At 37.2% G+C, this 13,585-nt stretch overlaps 1 protein-coding gene across 3 annotated transcripts in view; it reads right to left on the bottom strand.

The window, feature by feature from the left end:
• The window catches only part of LOC134653151 (CBP80/20-dependent translation initiation factor), a 34,439-nt gene extending 20,923 nt beyond the window's left edge, over positions 1–13,516 (bottom strand). The window contains exons 1-3 of one of the 3 annotated variants that reach the window (XM_063508485.1): positions 13,312–13,516; positions 11,648–11,729; positions 8,358–8,448 (exon numbers count right to left, since the gene is read on the bottom strand). In XM_063508485.1, coding sequence (XP_063364555.1) covers positions 8,358–8,448; positions 11,648–11,729; positions 13,312–13,452 — 314 coding nt within the window. In that variant the 5' untranslated portion in view covers positions 13,453–13,516. Of the gene's footprint in view, positions 1–4,731; positions 5,248–8,357; positions 8,449–11,647; positions 11,730–13,311 lie in introns of those variants that run through there. The other 2 variants (XM_063508486.1, XM_063508487.1) reach the window with 2 other exon arrangements.
• Positions 13,517–13,585: the final 69 nt, after the last annotated feature.

Below are 13,585 nucleotides of genomic sequence, written 5' to 3'. Positions count from 1 at the left end.
AAAATCGGCTAACATACATGGGGTATATTCTGATAGCCCACGACGTGAGGAATCTAAAAAAAAATTTTTGGACGTCAAGGTTTGGACCACCCTGTATATAGGCTGAATTATTATTATTATTTATAGGCGGTACGGTACCGTTATTATTTATCAATACCGCTTCGTTTTGAAGGTACTATACCTGTTGAAATATAAAGTACGGTACCGGTATAAAATTGCAGCAGGTACAACAATTTTTATAGGTGTACAGTCAGCTGCAGAGAAAAGGTACCACCCCTGCATACAATCTTCTATGCAGGGGTGACCTGCAGCTGACTGTACCTAAACCATCACTGACCGAGCGTAGGCGAAGGTCTCCGTTTCAGCTTGGGCAAAAATACTTTCGTTTGTTCGAATGTTCTCCTTTGCATATCACATTTCTCAAATATCTCGAGAAAATTTGTAAGCAGGTTCGGTAGTTGGATATAATTACTCGGTTTCTTTTTTTTTATAAGTTCTAATAGGCAGAGATTGTCATAAAGGACTTAAGCGACAGTAGGGTCTGTGGTACTTAAGACCATTGTGATTATTCGTAGTTTCCGACCGAAGATTCGGTTTCGGTTTCGGTTTCGGCCAGTTTCGGCCATAAAATCATGTTTCGGCCGTAGTTTCGGTTTCGGCCAAAAAACGGCCGAATCTTTCGGCCTGGCCGAAACATACGAAATAGTACTTCGTATTATGAAACTAAACTATGTGACAAAGACCAAAAGTTGGGGAGCAAGTAGGACAACAATATTTATATATACAGGAATTTGTGTTTCGGTCGGACACTAATTATTAGGTACTTACTGATTACGCTGCGCCGCGTGGAACGTGAGGTGCGTTGGGGTAAGTACATACAAATCATTCAAGAAAAAAATCCCTTTTAAGATCACTCGTGTGTCTGCCCCTAATAGACTAATTCAATTGAAATTTGGTACACATTTTTCACATATGACAAAGAGTCGGTGATCCAAAGATGGACTAGTAACGTAAATAAATAAACTTTTAACTTTGCGGCCATTTTTTTGTATCGTGTGATATATCAGATATTAAATTGTAAGATATTTACTAATAATAAGCATTGGTCACGTAAATTATTTTTAGTCTTTTTTTGCAAGTATGAATGATATAGAACATTATTTCAATTATTTTTAAAATCAAGCCTATCCAAAGGCGACTTGGAAGATGTGTCATGGGGATCTATATTCGTTGGGTGAAAAACAAGTTTTTTTGTCTAATTATCGTTTAAAACACAATTGATCGGCAATAACGCGGGCACATAAAACAAAAAACTTCTTTTTTCACTCATAAAACTCTTTAAACCTAATAAGAGCTAAACAAAAACAAGTGCGAGTCGGACTCGCATTCTAAGGGTTCCGTATATTAAGTCCGTCTCACGCTTGACTGCACATTTCTTATAGATTTTCCTGACATATATAGGTAAAGAACTAGTGTCGAGTCGCTCACTCGTGAGGCACCTCATTTGTACCACTCATTTTGTTAATTTGTCGCAGTACTTCGTACCGCAAAAATGTCTTACTTCACTCCTCTATTCATTTTACTTGATTCTAAAATTATCTTTCTCCTAAAAGTTCTATTCTTAACCTCCAGAATTGCACTCCAAATTAAATGTTACTATTTATTTATTAATAAAGGAAGTGATGAATACATAAATATGTATATACATTAAATATTTTTGTCGCCGTTGGAATTAATGGAATAGTCGACGCTGAAAATATGCTAGTACCTCACCTCATTTGATGTAAGACATTGTAACACCTCATTTTAGAAAATGAGGTACTCATACAAACTCATTTTAAATTGATGTCCTACCCATCACTATAAAGAACTACTTTGTGTATTTTTTTCAAAATTTTAGATCCAGTTGTTTCGGAGAAAGTGGGCGGAGAATGATCATTTTTTGCCTATTTTCATGAATAACTGCTGAACTATTAATCCTAAAATTATAAAAAAAATATATCTTTGAGATTCTTACAATGAGCTCTTTTATTTGATATGTAACACTATATAGTTTAAAAAACATATTTTTTAATTTTTTCATTTACCCCCCCCCCAAAAATGGCTACCGTATTTCAAATTCTCTAAAATACATTTTATTTACGTTACACGTCCATCTTTGGGTCACAAATTTACATTTGTGTGCCAAATTTACATATGTGTGCCAAATTTCAACTGAATTGGTCCAGTAGTTTCGGAGAAAATAGACTGTGACAGACGGACGGACAGACAGACAGACGCACGAAGAATTATATGTATATGCACTTATCCCTACGCACCTCTCGTTCTACGCTGCGCGGGGTTCATTGCCGCTCCTACCACCGTAAGTGTAAGTACAACTACATCATCAAGGCTACGATCGAAGATAATCAGTTCAGCACTGAAATAATAGCGGTGGAATGCCAGTATAATATTTAATTATTTATTTTAATTTTATAAATTTAATAGCAAAATAAATAGCGAATATACGATACTCGTACAAGTAAATCTGTAAAGATCTTAGGGGTACATCAGCCGACATATATTATTAAATTTTATTTTGTCGGCCTTAATTAAATTTCCACCCTGCCGAAACTTTATTTATTTAAATTTTTAATTGAATTGATTTTTCGCCTTATGAATAACCGTATAGAGTAGTAAATAACATTTTACATCTGACTTAATGACATCTGGGTTTATTCGGTTTAACTTTACAAAACGCGTATCTCGACAAAGCCATAATATGCAGAAAATAGTTAACAATCAAATGAATTAAATTAGAATTTAAATACGTCACGTGTGACATGAACAGACAAGGAGAGCAAGATTTAATGTATTGTTTCTCTTTCTTCTTTCAATGGAACGTTTTTACAGTTTCTGTTCCTCAAAAGAGGTCAGTGGTTAACACTAAACTCAAAACGCTATCTTAAAAAAACTTGATGGGTCAATGACCTGTCCCAGTAAAGTGAGGTAGTGTGCGTGAAGTGCGCTTGTGTGTGAAATGGGGTAAATTGACAGAATCTGAAAATTTACCCACCTCTACCGTCACCTTAAGATATTTATTATTTTATTAATCATCATCACCATCGTATGCAGGCGAAGTCGCGGGCAAAAGCTGGTACGGAGTATGGTATAAATAAGAATGATTGTTGTAACAGATTCTAACTTCAAAAACGTCAACTTTGTTCTTGTGGCTTCTAATTTCCTAGCAATCTGAACTCAAATGTCCGTATACCTTAGTCCCAGCAAATTATACAATATTAGTATGTACATATACAAGTATGCTGTAGACCAGTATGTTTATGTTCAGGTGGCTCAAACTATGAATGGGCTTGGTTCTGAATGAGTTTCGTTAAGTCCAGTTGTTGACAATATTTTGGTGGGCAGCCAAGAGTGCAACTACTGCAAGTGCAGCGATAGAGTGAGCTAATGTCACTAAACAGTAAAACCTAGTGAAAAGTAGCAGAAGGCCTACAGCGAATTCGTTCATTCGTTCGTCTATTTTTCGCCTCGCTCGCTCGAAGACGGAAAACGGTATGGAAACATTTTTTAAGTAATATGAATTCCTGCAATAAATTTTACGTCGTGATTTTTTAACTACCCACGTAATTAACACTTTAGGACCAGCAACTTCAATTAAATTGTTGTTAGGCATTATACATAAGTATATTCGACATTTATAGACCTTGCTAGACTGAACGTGTTACCTCTGTAGAAATTTACTTTGCAAAGGCAAGTACTTTGTGGCATTGTGTTTAAGTGTAGGTAAACACGAGACAATTACAGTGTTCAAAGTAAGTAATCTTAGTACTTAAAACCTTTAAATTACAACGATAACGAAACAGCCGAGTGTAAATAATTTATTTACTAGGTTCTACCCGCGACTCCGTCTGCAACTCTGCGTAAAATCTTGATTTCCGTGATAAAACCTATGTCCAATGTCCATCCCCGGGACCCAGTTAGCCTCTATACCAAATATCATCTAAATTGTTTCTTACGGTCTTAGGGCGAAAAGGTAACAGACAAAGTTACATTAGAATTTATAATATTCTTAGGGATTTGTGAAGTTTCAGGCCTACCGCATTCTCAAGTGTGGTACGTGTTAAGATTATCGAAATTGGAACAAAATTTATAATAGGAAATGAAATCGCATGTCGTTATAGACAATTTTATAAACCGCAGCAAAACTTCTCAGAACAGCATGTGGCTAAATGCTAATGTGGTGTCCAGCTGTTTATTTACAGGAGAAATTATGGTTGAGTTCGCGGGAGAGCTCCTTCTGAGCGAGAATTATATCCTACTGTTTTTAAAGTCTTTTTGTGCACATGTATATGGGTTAACAACACACTTGCTAGATGTAACCACGATGTGATGAATATCCATATCATAATCAGTAATGGAGGTGATGAATTGATGATGGGTGAAGATTACTCTGTATGAATGTCATAGGTTGACATTATTAAAAGGTAATTTGCATCTGTCAGATCAGAGAAGCCCATAAACGATCACGTAAAGTCAGCAAAATTGCGTCCTATGAAGTATTAACCCTTTTCAGAAGTTTCGTGGTTACTTTTCTTTGTTATGTTTTGAAATAAGTCCTAAATAAAAAAACATTAATCGGGTCAATGTACTAGAGTATACGAAAAAGTATCTTACTCATTAAAAATTCATAATACACCACCAAGAGTCATTCAAATTACAAACATTACTCACACATCCGAAGTAGAAAACCTCCCGCGCACCATTTTCAATTTTTTCCACTCACTCTTCAGTCACAAAACAAAGTCAAAGTCTTCACTTGTTTACCCGAATCACAATAAAATTTATCACAGAATTAGCGTCAATCCCTGTGCAAACTTGGCAATCTGTCGCACAGAAATTACGTTTCATTTCACTACACTTCGACTTTATTATTAGAATCTAGTCTAAATAAACGGAAAGAGCTTATACGCTTCCCTGAGAGCTTGTTTCGGTAATCCAGCTCCAAAGATGAAGGTCGTAGAGTTCAAGTTTCGGTCGTTCGTAGGTCGTGTTCGGTCGGGAAGGCGGGCGTGCGTGGTCTGGGCGGCGCGGACGCGGATCGGCCACGGGCGCGCGCGGTCGTGAGCGCGGCGCGAAACAAAGTGATAACAAAAACTACTACTGATAGGTAAGCAGACGCGCGGTGTTTTGCCTGCTTTGGAGCGGCGCCAACGAACTGGATTACTACCGCTTTGGCTTGACGAAAAACAAACTATCGCTGCAAGGTCGCAGTAAATTAGCGCTCAGGCAATTTTGATGCCTGGGACAATTTTCATGGGAACGTATTTGGTACTATTAGATTAGGATTCTTAGGATCTTTCTACATATATCGACGCAGAATCGGCATAAGCCGATAGGAAAAAGCTTTGTCTGCGCAATAAGAGCAAAAAAGTCGTCGTTAGGATCGACTCGCATCTTTTTGCGTAGACATAAAGCTTTTTCCTATCGGCTTATGCCAATTCCGCGTCTATATATCTGGTCTGGGGAGACCCTTACAGTAAAACAATCCAGTGCAGCACCAATTGCACCCCGTACACATTGAGCTATAGGTACTATATCAAACTCTCTCACTGTTTTTACTGCTCAAAAACTATACGATTACGCGTCGACTTTCTTACCATTTAAGATTTAACACAAAAAGGAAATAATAACTTAAGCCAACGACCTCTTAACTCGCCATTTCCTATCATACAATCTCGGGGCTAAATAGTCGAGATGGAAAGACTGATATATGCCACAAATCGTGCCAATGTTGACGTCGAGTCGTTGATGAGAGTGACATAACTCATTGCACGGCATTACGTCAGCATACGTCAAAGGGACGTTGTTCTAATCGTGTACACGTTTCTGGTAGAGTTATCTGCCAAGTAGGTAGAGAAGGGTTGTAATGAGATTCCTGATACAGAACAAGACATATTACGAAATTACTCACTGTGTCAGAGAGACATAGTATATTCATCAAGTATGATATATGTTTTAGGAGGATTGTGGTTTGTGGCACAGTTTGAATGTCGACTGGGTCCGATATTTAGTTTCTTCCTACATTGGTATAAGTAGGGCTTGCAAATATTCGAAACTTTCAGATATTCGAATATTCGACTTTTTCTGACGACGTATTCGAATATTCGAATAATTATTCGAATATTATAAAAAATGAGAAAAGGAACGAGAAATCGATTTATTATCGTTTTATTCAAAAGCTTTTTTCACATATTGCTAAAACTAAGGATATTTGGCAGAAATCCACTTAATTGACTAGATTTTATCATCCTACTATTTATAAGATGCCCACATTTATGTATAAAAACAAGTAAAACGCCAAAATTAAACGTATTTAATATTTCTAGATAAAACTTATTATAAATGCGTCGTTGCGTGAAATAATATAACTAACCATCCAAACACCTAGGTATGTAAGATATTTTTTTTAGTAGGTAATTATTTTCCGATTTAAATTAACTTGTAATCACTCAGAGGCCTGTAAAAAGGCCTTTAATTTCATTGTATTTTGAATCTTTATTGACTTTATTTGTTTTGGCAAGTTATTATTCCTAATGGTCGGTTAATTATATAATATTGGAATATTTAAGGGAAAAAGTTAGTTGAGCACTGGGTGGATTATTCGTCAGCTAAAGGTGCATGGTTAGATTACCAAGTTGGGCAGGTTTGGTATGATTAATTTTGAGAATTGCGATAAATGGCAAGGTTTAGACTTCAAAAATTCGCTTAACGTACGCTTGTACTGAATAAACAGAATGACCCTTTAACTTAAAACTTACGCACCGTAAAAATAACATACTTTTTGATTTCGTTTTCTTTTAAATTGAGTTAGGTTTCACTGTATTCACGAAGTCTATCGAGAGGAATACAGTAAAAATATTATATCCTTCGTATTTGGGTACCTACCGTTCCTCATTCACTGTAAATACCCGTAAAACACACAGAAACTGTAACTACAGCGGATGACATAGATTTTTTATAGTAATAAAAAATATTCGAATATTCGAAACCTGAGCGGCCGAATATTCGAATATCAAAACAGGTCGAATATTCGACAAATTCGAATATTCGAATATTCGAATTGCAAGCCCTAGGTATAAGGCAGGGTTGATACAATTTCAATTAATCTACTCTCTGCTAATAATGACGATTCGTTTGGCCAATTTATTGCCGAATCATCCTGCTTTCGTACCAATTTTGGTGGACTACAATGACAGTTAGATCTACAGTTAGACAAATTGAAATATTCAAACAAAGTTTAGTGGTAAACGCAAGTAGAGTCGGCCACGCTATGTTTTAATGCAAAGTGCTACGTCAAGTATGGAGCTGTATTGTTACTGCCAAGAGTGCCAAGCTTATGCAAAGTTAGTGTGGTATGAGTCTAACAAATATATGAACTCGCACTTAACACTAATCAATGTGTAAATTGGGCCTATATCATATTATTATCGTGATAGGATAATTAATACACTTACATCCTAAACACGAAGGTATAAATAATTTTGTCAATGCCAATCGATATTATGGTCGCAGGATTGGAACGGGTTGAATCTGCGGATAACGTTACAGCCGGCTGGGTTTTGTCATTCATCTGTCATATCATATATCTGGATATGCCTAATACATGTAGAGACCTAGAGACGAGTTAAAATAATAACTAAAAAAATCATGGAAATAATAAATAAGACATAAAATTAAAAAAGAAATGAGGGACGACAAAATCTCATATAACAAAACTAGAAATAGGGAAAACAGCATTAAGCTCGCGCCAATTATCACTAGGTACATTACATTACATAGTATAAAACAAAGCCGCTTCCCGCTGTCTGTCTGTCCCTATGTATGCTTAGACCTTTAAAACTACGCAACGGATTTTCATGCGCCTTTTAATAGATAGAGTGATTCAAGAGGAAGGTTTATGCATAATTTGTTAACCCGTGCGAAGCCGGGGCGGGTCGCCATTTATATTATTAATAACCTTTGATAATTACCTTCCCCATTGCAATTTCAGACGTTTACGGTAGGTCTACTGGTATGTAAAGTCATAGAAAAAAAAATACAGAGTGCTCACTCCATACATCAGTTTTAGTACCAAAAAGACTATTAGCATCTAGCATCGAGTAGCGGAACTATCAGTACTGCTACTTGACAATAGATGTAGCACCGACCGGAAAGTCTTATGCTGTTGAGATAAGTTGCAGTACTGATAGTTCCGCCACTCGATGCTAGATGTAGACACTGAAATTAATAGTCTGAACTGATGTATGGAGTCAGCACTCTTGTCTTTATTTCTCTATGGTAAAGTTCAATAAACTCACCGATTCTGCTGATCGGAGGGCTTGGCCATGGTGAACTCCTTGGCGTGGACATTAAGCTTGTTGGTGGAGGCTGGTGCGTCTGTGCGGACACCTGGCGGTCAACGTTGGCGTCAAGAGAAGAGACAGGAGAAAGAGTTAGGGAGGTGGATAGTTAGTGCGATACGGGGTGGATTTGTAGGGTTGCCGGGTGAGAGAGATTACCCGGCATTTTAAGGCCCAGGCTAGTCAAACTTTTACGTGCACAAAAATGTTATGTAGCGTTTGATCAAAATATTAGCACCTTAAGTCAGGGTGAGAAGTTTTGAGGCCTGGCAACCCTATTTAAAGTACAATAAATTAAGAAGCGCCCCTGGTCTTTGTAAGAATGCCTAATGTGTCTTAGGTTAGAATACAAATAGGAACTGAACTGATGATTCAAATTTGAACGTTCATATAACTACACAGACGAAGGGCATTTCTCAAGCTATTACGGTACCGACTTAAGACATTGCATGATTAGTTTTAGCAATGACCTGTATTTGACTCGCTAGATGTAACGTTTTTTTGTTACTTGGCCAAATAAAGAACTTGAACTTGAACTATATCAAAATTTAACAAGTAGGTAAACATAGACCAGGACCGAAAGGGTTAAAATCCTGTTTCAAATTTATTTTCAACGCAAATGACGCACCGTCGTCGCGACACAACTGACTAATATTTGCAATGTATTTTAAAGTTGTCTTCCGTTACCGCGATAGTTATTGATTAAATAAAACTGTTTAGATGGACTATATCGCGTATAATGAATTTAAAATACATCCCGGCATTTCGAAACCTTTACAGCGTTCGTGGTCAACGGGTGGCTGAGGAAAAATGTATTCACAAGCTAGTTAAAGGTTAGTCATAACATCACTCATATATGACTATTTTAAGTAGGTAACATTAAGACCCATCGTTGAGCGTCAGTGGGGTTGAAAATTATTATCTTTTAGTCTAATTGCCAATTCCACCCCTGGCTAAGTGATGTGGCGTAAATTCATAAAAATAACATGTAAATCATTTTTAGGTAGGTCGATGTTATAAAATAACATTCTAATTTATTGTTAGAATATTTATAATTTTCGCCACATTACTGATATTATGAGAAGGAAGCTGGAAAAGGACAGAAAAGTCGTGAAAATGAAACGAATAACACTAAAGTCTAAGCTATTAATTACACTATGAAATCTATTCGTATCGAAACGACCCATGAGGAACACTATTTTTTCTTTACTTTATAATTTGTTGTGGTAACATTAACAATAAGCTTTTGTAAACAAATTTCTTAACCTCAAATTGGTGTAAAATCGCGAACACGCGTTTTGAAGTTAAATGCTTAATATAGGTACCTAAAGCAAATTAAACATGAACACATCAACAAGAATCTTAGCTTATCCGGATGGGGTATTTCGACTCGATATTCGATCGCCACATGCTTGGCAGGAATCGATTGAGTGTGATGCCATAAACAATACAAATAAATTATCTGTACGTAATCGGGTAACCCGGTTGGCCATGCGCGGCGCCACGCATGAACTACTAACTTTCTAACTAACTGATCCTAGATTTGTAATTTGTAATTAACACGCAGTTTAGCTAACAGATTCATATCTACTATTCTACACATATATTATTACGGCAAATCGAGCGTGCCCCTGTCGCGTGCTAATTGTATTTTCTAAGACATAAATCGATCACTGTTTGCCGTTGTGAAATTTGTGCACGAAACACAAATCTGATTTCCATTTATAACATACTACAAATAGATTTGCTTTATTTATCAACTAATATCGTAACGAACCTGTGGTGGCTGTGGTTTTAGGTTCGGTCGGTGTCGGAGAAGCCACGGCGACGGTCACCGTGGCTACCGCCGGCGCCACTGATACCGGTACGGCTGCCGGCTCCGGCACAGGCGCGGTCACGGTCACGGGCACGGCCGGCACCGATACCGGGACGGCTACCGGCTCTGCTACCGGCGCGACGGGCGTCATCGGCTGAGCCAACGACTGCTTCATTATACACCTCGACATCAATTCACTTACACACAATTATAATCTTATTTCACTAAAAACATCGAGGAAACGCACATGCGTTTGACAGCGCACTAAACATTAGACTGTCGAGACGTTCCAAATATGATTGTTTGTTTATTTTTAATTCTGGCGCCAATTTCGGCCGGTGACGTTTGTCAGCCAGCCAAGTACTTATCTATCGTATTTTGACAGTTGACCAACCTTATTCAATAAATCGCGCCGAACTATTCTAACGAGTTGTTGATGGTTACGCACTTACGACTCACGCTCGATTTGTTTTGAAAACTACACACCGAATCATCAAAGATGTGGGCTTATGTTGAGCCCGATTATTTACGTGGAGATGAGAGGATAAGCGTCTGTCTCTTTCTGTCGAGCGGTGTCAAAAAGTTATGTTTGCTCTAACATGTTGTTATACCATGGTTATATTATATCACGTTGATAACATAACCACGTCAATAAATACTCCCGCCCAAATGACTGAAATGAACGAATGACATTTATCTTTGTACAGATAATCTACAAAAAAGCATACCGACTTTACCAGCGCCCTTTACCAGTTTTGTTTAAAACATAAGGCCTGATTAGATACAGATAATCGAACTTTGGACTTTTGTAGTTGTTGGAACAATCTTGTTTAAGGCAGAAGCACAGACAAAAGGAACCTTGCAAAACGTAGAAGACTGCAAAATATTGGAACTGCAAAGATGACAACTGAAGCTGATTGTGCTCAGATATTATCAAAAATTGCAGCTACAATATTTTGCACTAATAATTAAGTCTAAGTTAACTCTGCATAGACTTTTTTATACCACATCGGTGGCAAACAAGCATACGGCCCGCCTGATAGTAAGCAGTCACCGTAGCCTATGGACGCCTGCAACTCCAGAGGCTTAATGACAAAGAGACTTTAAATGTAATAAACTACATAAGTACCTACCATGAATTATATTATCATGGTAGTTTCACGTAATGGTTACATGTTTGTCACTCTCATCGTGACGGTACCGGACTGCAAAGACTGTGCATAGTTAGCATGGTTTAACTCTATACTCTATTCCACTAGGACTTAAAAATGCGAACAAATAATACCATGTCGTAGGGTGACTCAGCCAAGGATAATAATAATAATTCCACAGATACAAAAAGTTGTATCTCATTGTTTGGTTTGTTTACGTTCTTTTAATGTGCCAATGGAATAGACTATAAATTATTTTGTCTATATGAACATGAACGGACCTGGGGGTCTGTATATCTCCAGCGTGGGTTTGCCCTTGGCGTTGGTCAGAATCATGCTCCGCCGCTTTCCGTTATGTGGAAACTGTGAAAAATATGCCAGAATTATTCATTAGTAATGGATTGTCACGTTTTATTTTTAGCACTAGATTTCGGATGGAATATATCTGCTCTGCATTATCGACCGATCTGAAATTATGTTATTCTTTAAAAGTCTTAAGCTAAGTAAATATTTCAAATAGCAAACAGTTACATAAATATGCAAAATATTGCTATGCATTACATTACATTTCGATGCCCGGGGCATGAAAATTAATTTTGGCACTATTAGTGGTGTGGATTTGGGTGTTTTTGTTGACAAGGTATTATTATCGAAGCTAGTTATATTCTAGTTTTTATTATTTGTATATTCACTGCAAAAATTGGCTATGTTGTCACCTGAGAGCGCACCAGGGACGCTCTCAGCAGTAGAATGCAGTCGCTGTGGCCGAAATCGGCTAGAAGATAAGATGATGATGAAGGAGGAAACTTTAGTTGATATTACTTGAAAGCATTCTTGAATAATTGATGTCGATGTAGTCAATGTAGTCATGAGCAAATATAGTGTGTCTGTTCAAATATTTATCAATATCCTAGGCTGCCATCCAATGACCTAATGTTTTATTAGCGGCTCTGATGCAATGCAACCTAATAGTGTGGACTTGTGGCGTGGTAAAAATGATTGTCAAAGTCTTAAAATAGGAAAATTATTTTTCGTAACACATACATACTCTTACGGTAGATGTCGCTAGTGATACCAACGTCCAACAGTCTGATTGGCTCGGTTTTATACATAAGAAAAAAAAGTGTAATTTGCGCTTAGATTTTTCTAATTTGCCGTAACAAATTGAAATGCTAGGCTATAGTTTATAGGTGTCTCTTTTAATGAAATAAGAAGGTGACATTTACACTAAGGACAGGACAAAAAGCCTAAAATCCTAATGAGGAATGCAATTTCAACAACCTAAAGGCCGACAAGGTGGCATACGTGTGGGTGATTAGATCGTGCGCCTACGCATACAACGTAATCGACTTCACAATCGCTGCATAATTAGTTTATGGTTATTGAATAATAGATATTATGAATCATTCGAGTGTTAATGAGCACTAAAGTTAACTATTTGGCTTGAGGAATCTGGATATGAATATTTAAAAGTGTACAGGTAAGTAGAAGTACATATAAGTGAAAACGCAAGTTCTACCATAAATTGCCGTCGTATCGTATGGTCTCCAAACTTTTTGGCTCAAGTACCACCGGCACGAAGCCCTACCGCGATGAGCCATATTCGAGCGATAGAGGCAAAAAACAACCCTCCCTTTCCCCTTCCCCTCCCATAATTTCACATGGGATCTTTCAAAATTTGTATTTTTAATAAAAATATAAATTTTGGTCTTACTTTAAATTTATTTAAATAATGCAATGTTTATTTTAAATTAATCTGATTTTCTTAGATTTTTACAAAATACGATTTTGCTTGAAAGATTTACGAATGGCCACTTGCCACCTTGCTTGCCAGTTAACTTAACAGGTTTATAAATAGATAGATGGATAGATTTATTTATTGGTTGGTATACTGATCATACACTGTCAATATTGGTTAAAAAATAGCTTAGGTTAGCTTAAGTACCTGATTATGATGCATATTATGGTGCGACTGAGGGCGAATGAAACTGCGCTCCCTCATGATGACGCCAGGCGACGCAAAGTCCTGCATCCTGTAGCTCCTCTGCAGCCCACTGCCTATCTGTGTTTGCATCTCGTTGCTCATTTTGATTATCTCTGTGTTCGACTGATTTAAAAAAATATGTCTTATGACCACCACTTTTTTATCTGTGACTTTTTGCCGGACTTATTGCCTCTCTTTTTATATTCTGTGGTTACGAATGGTTAGGTTGTCGGCC

The sequence above is a fragment of the Cydia amplana genome, chromosome 12 (genome assembly GCF_948474715.1).
Source record: "Cydia amplana chromosome 12, ilCydAmpl1.1, whole genome shotgun sequence".
Classification (NCBI taxonomy): domain Eukaryota; kingdom Metazoa; phylum Arthropoda; class Insecta; order Lepidoptera; family Tortricidae; genus Cydia; species Cydia amplana.
This window is presented reverse-complemented; position numbering and strand designations above follow the sequence as displayed.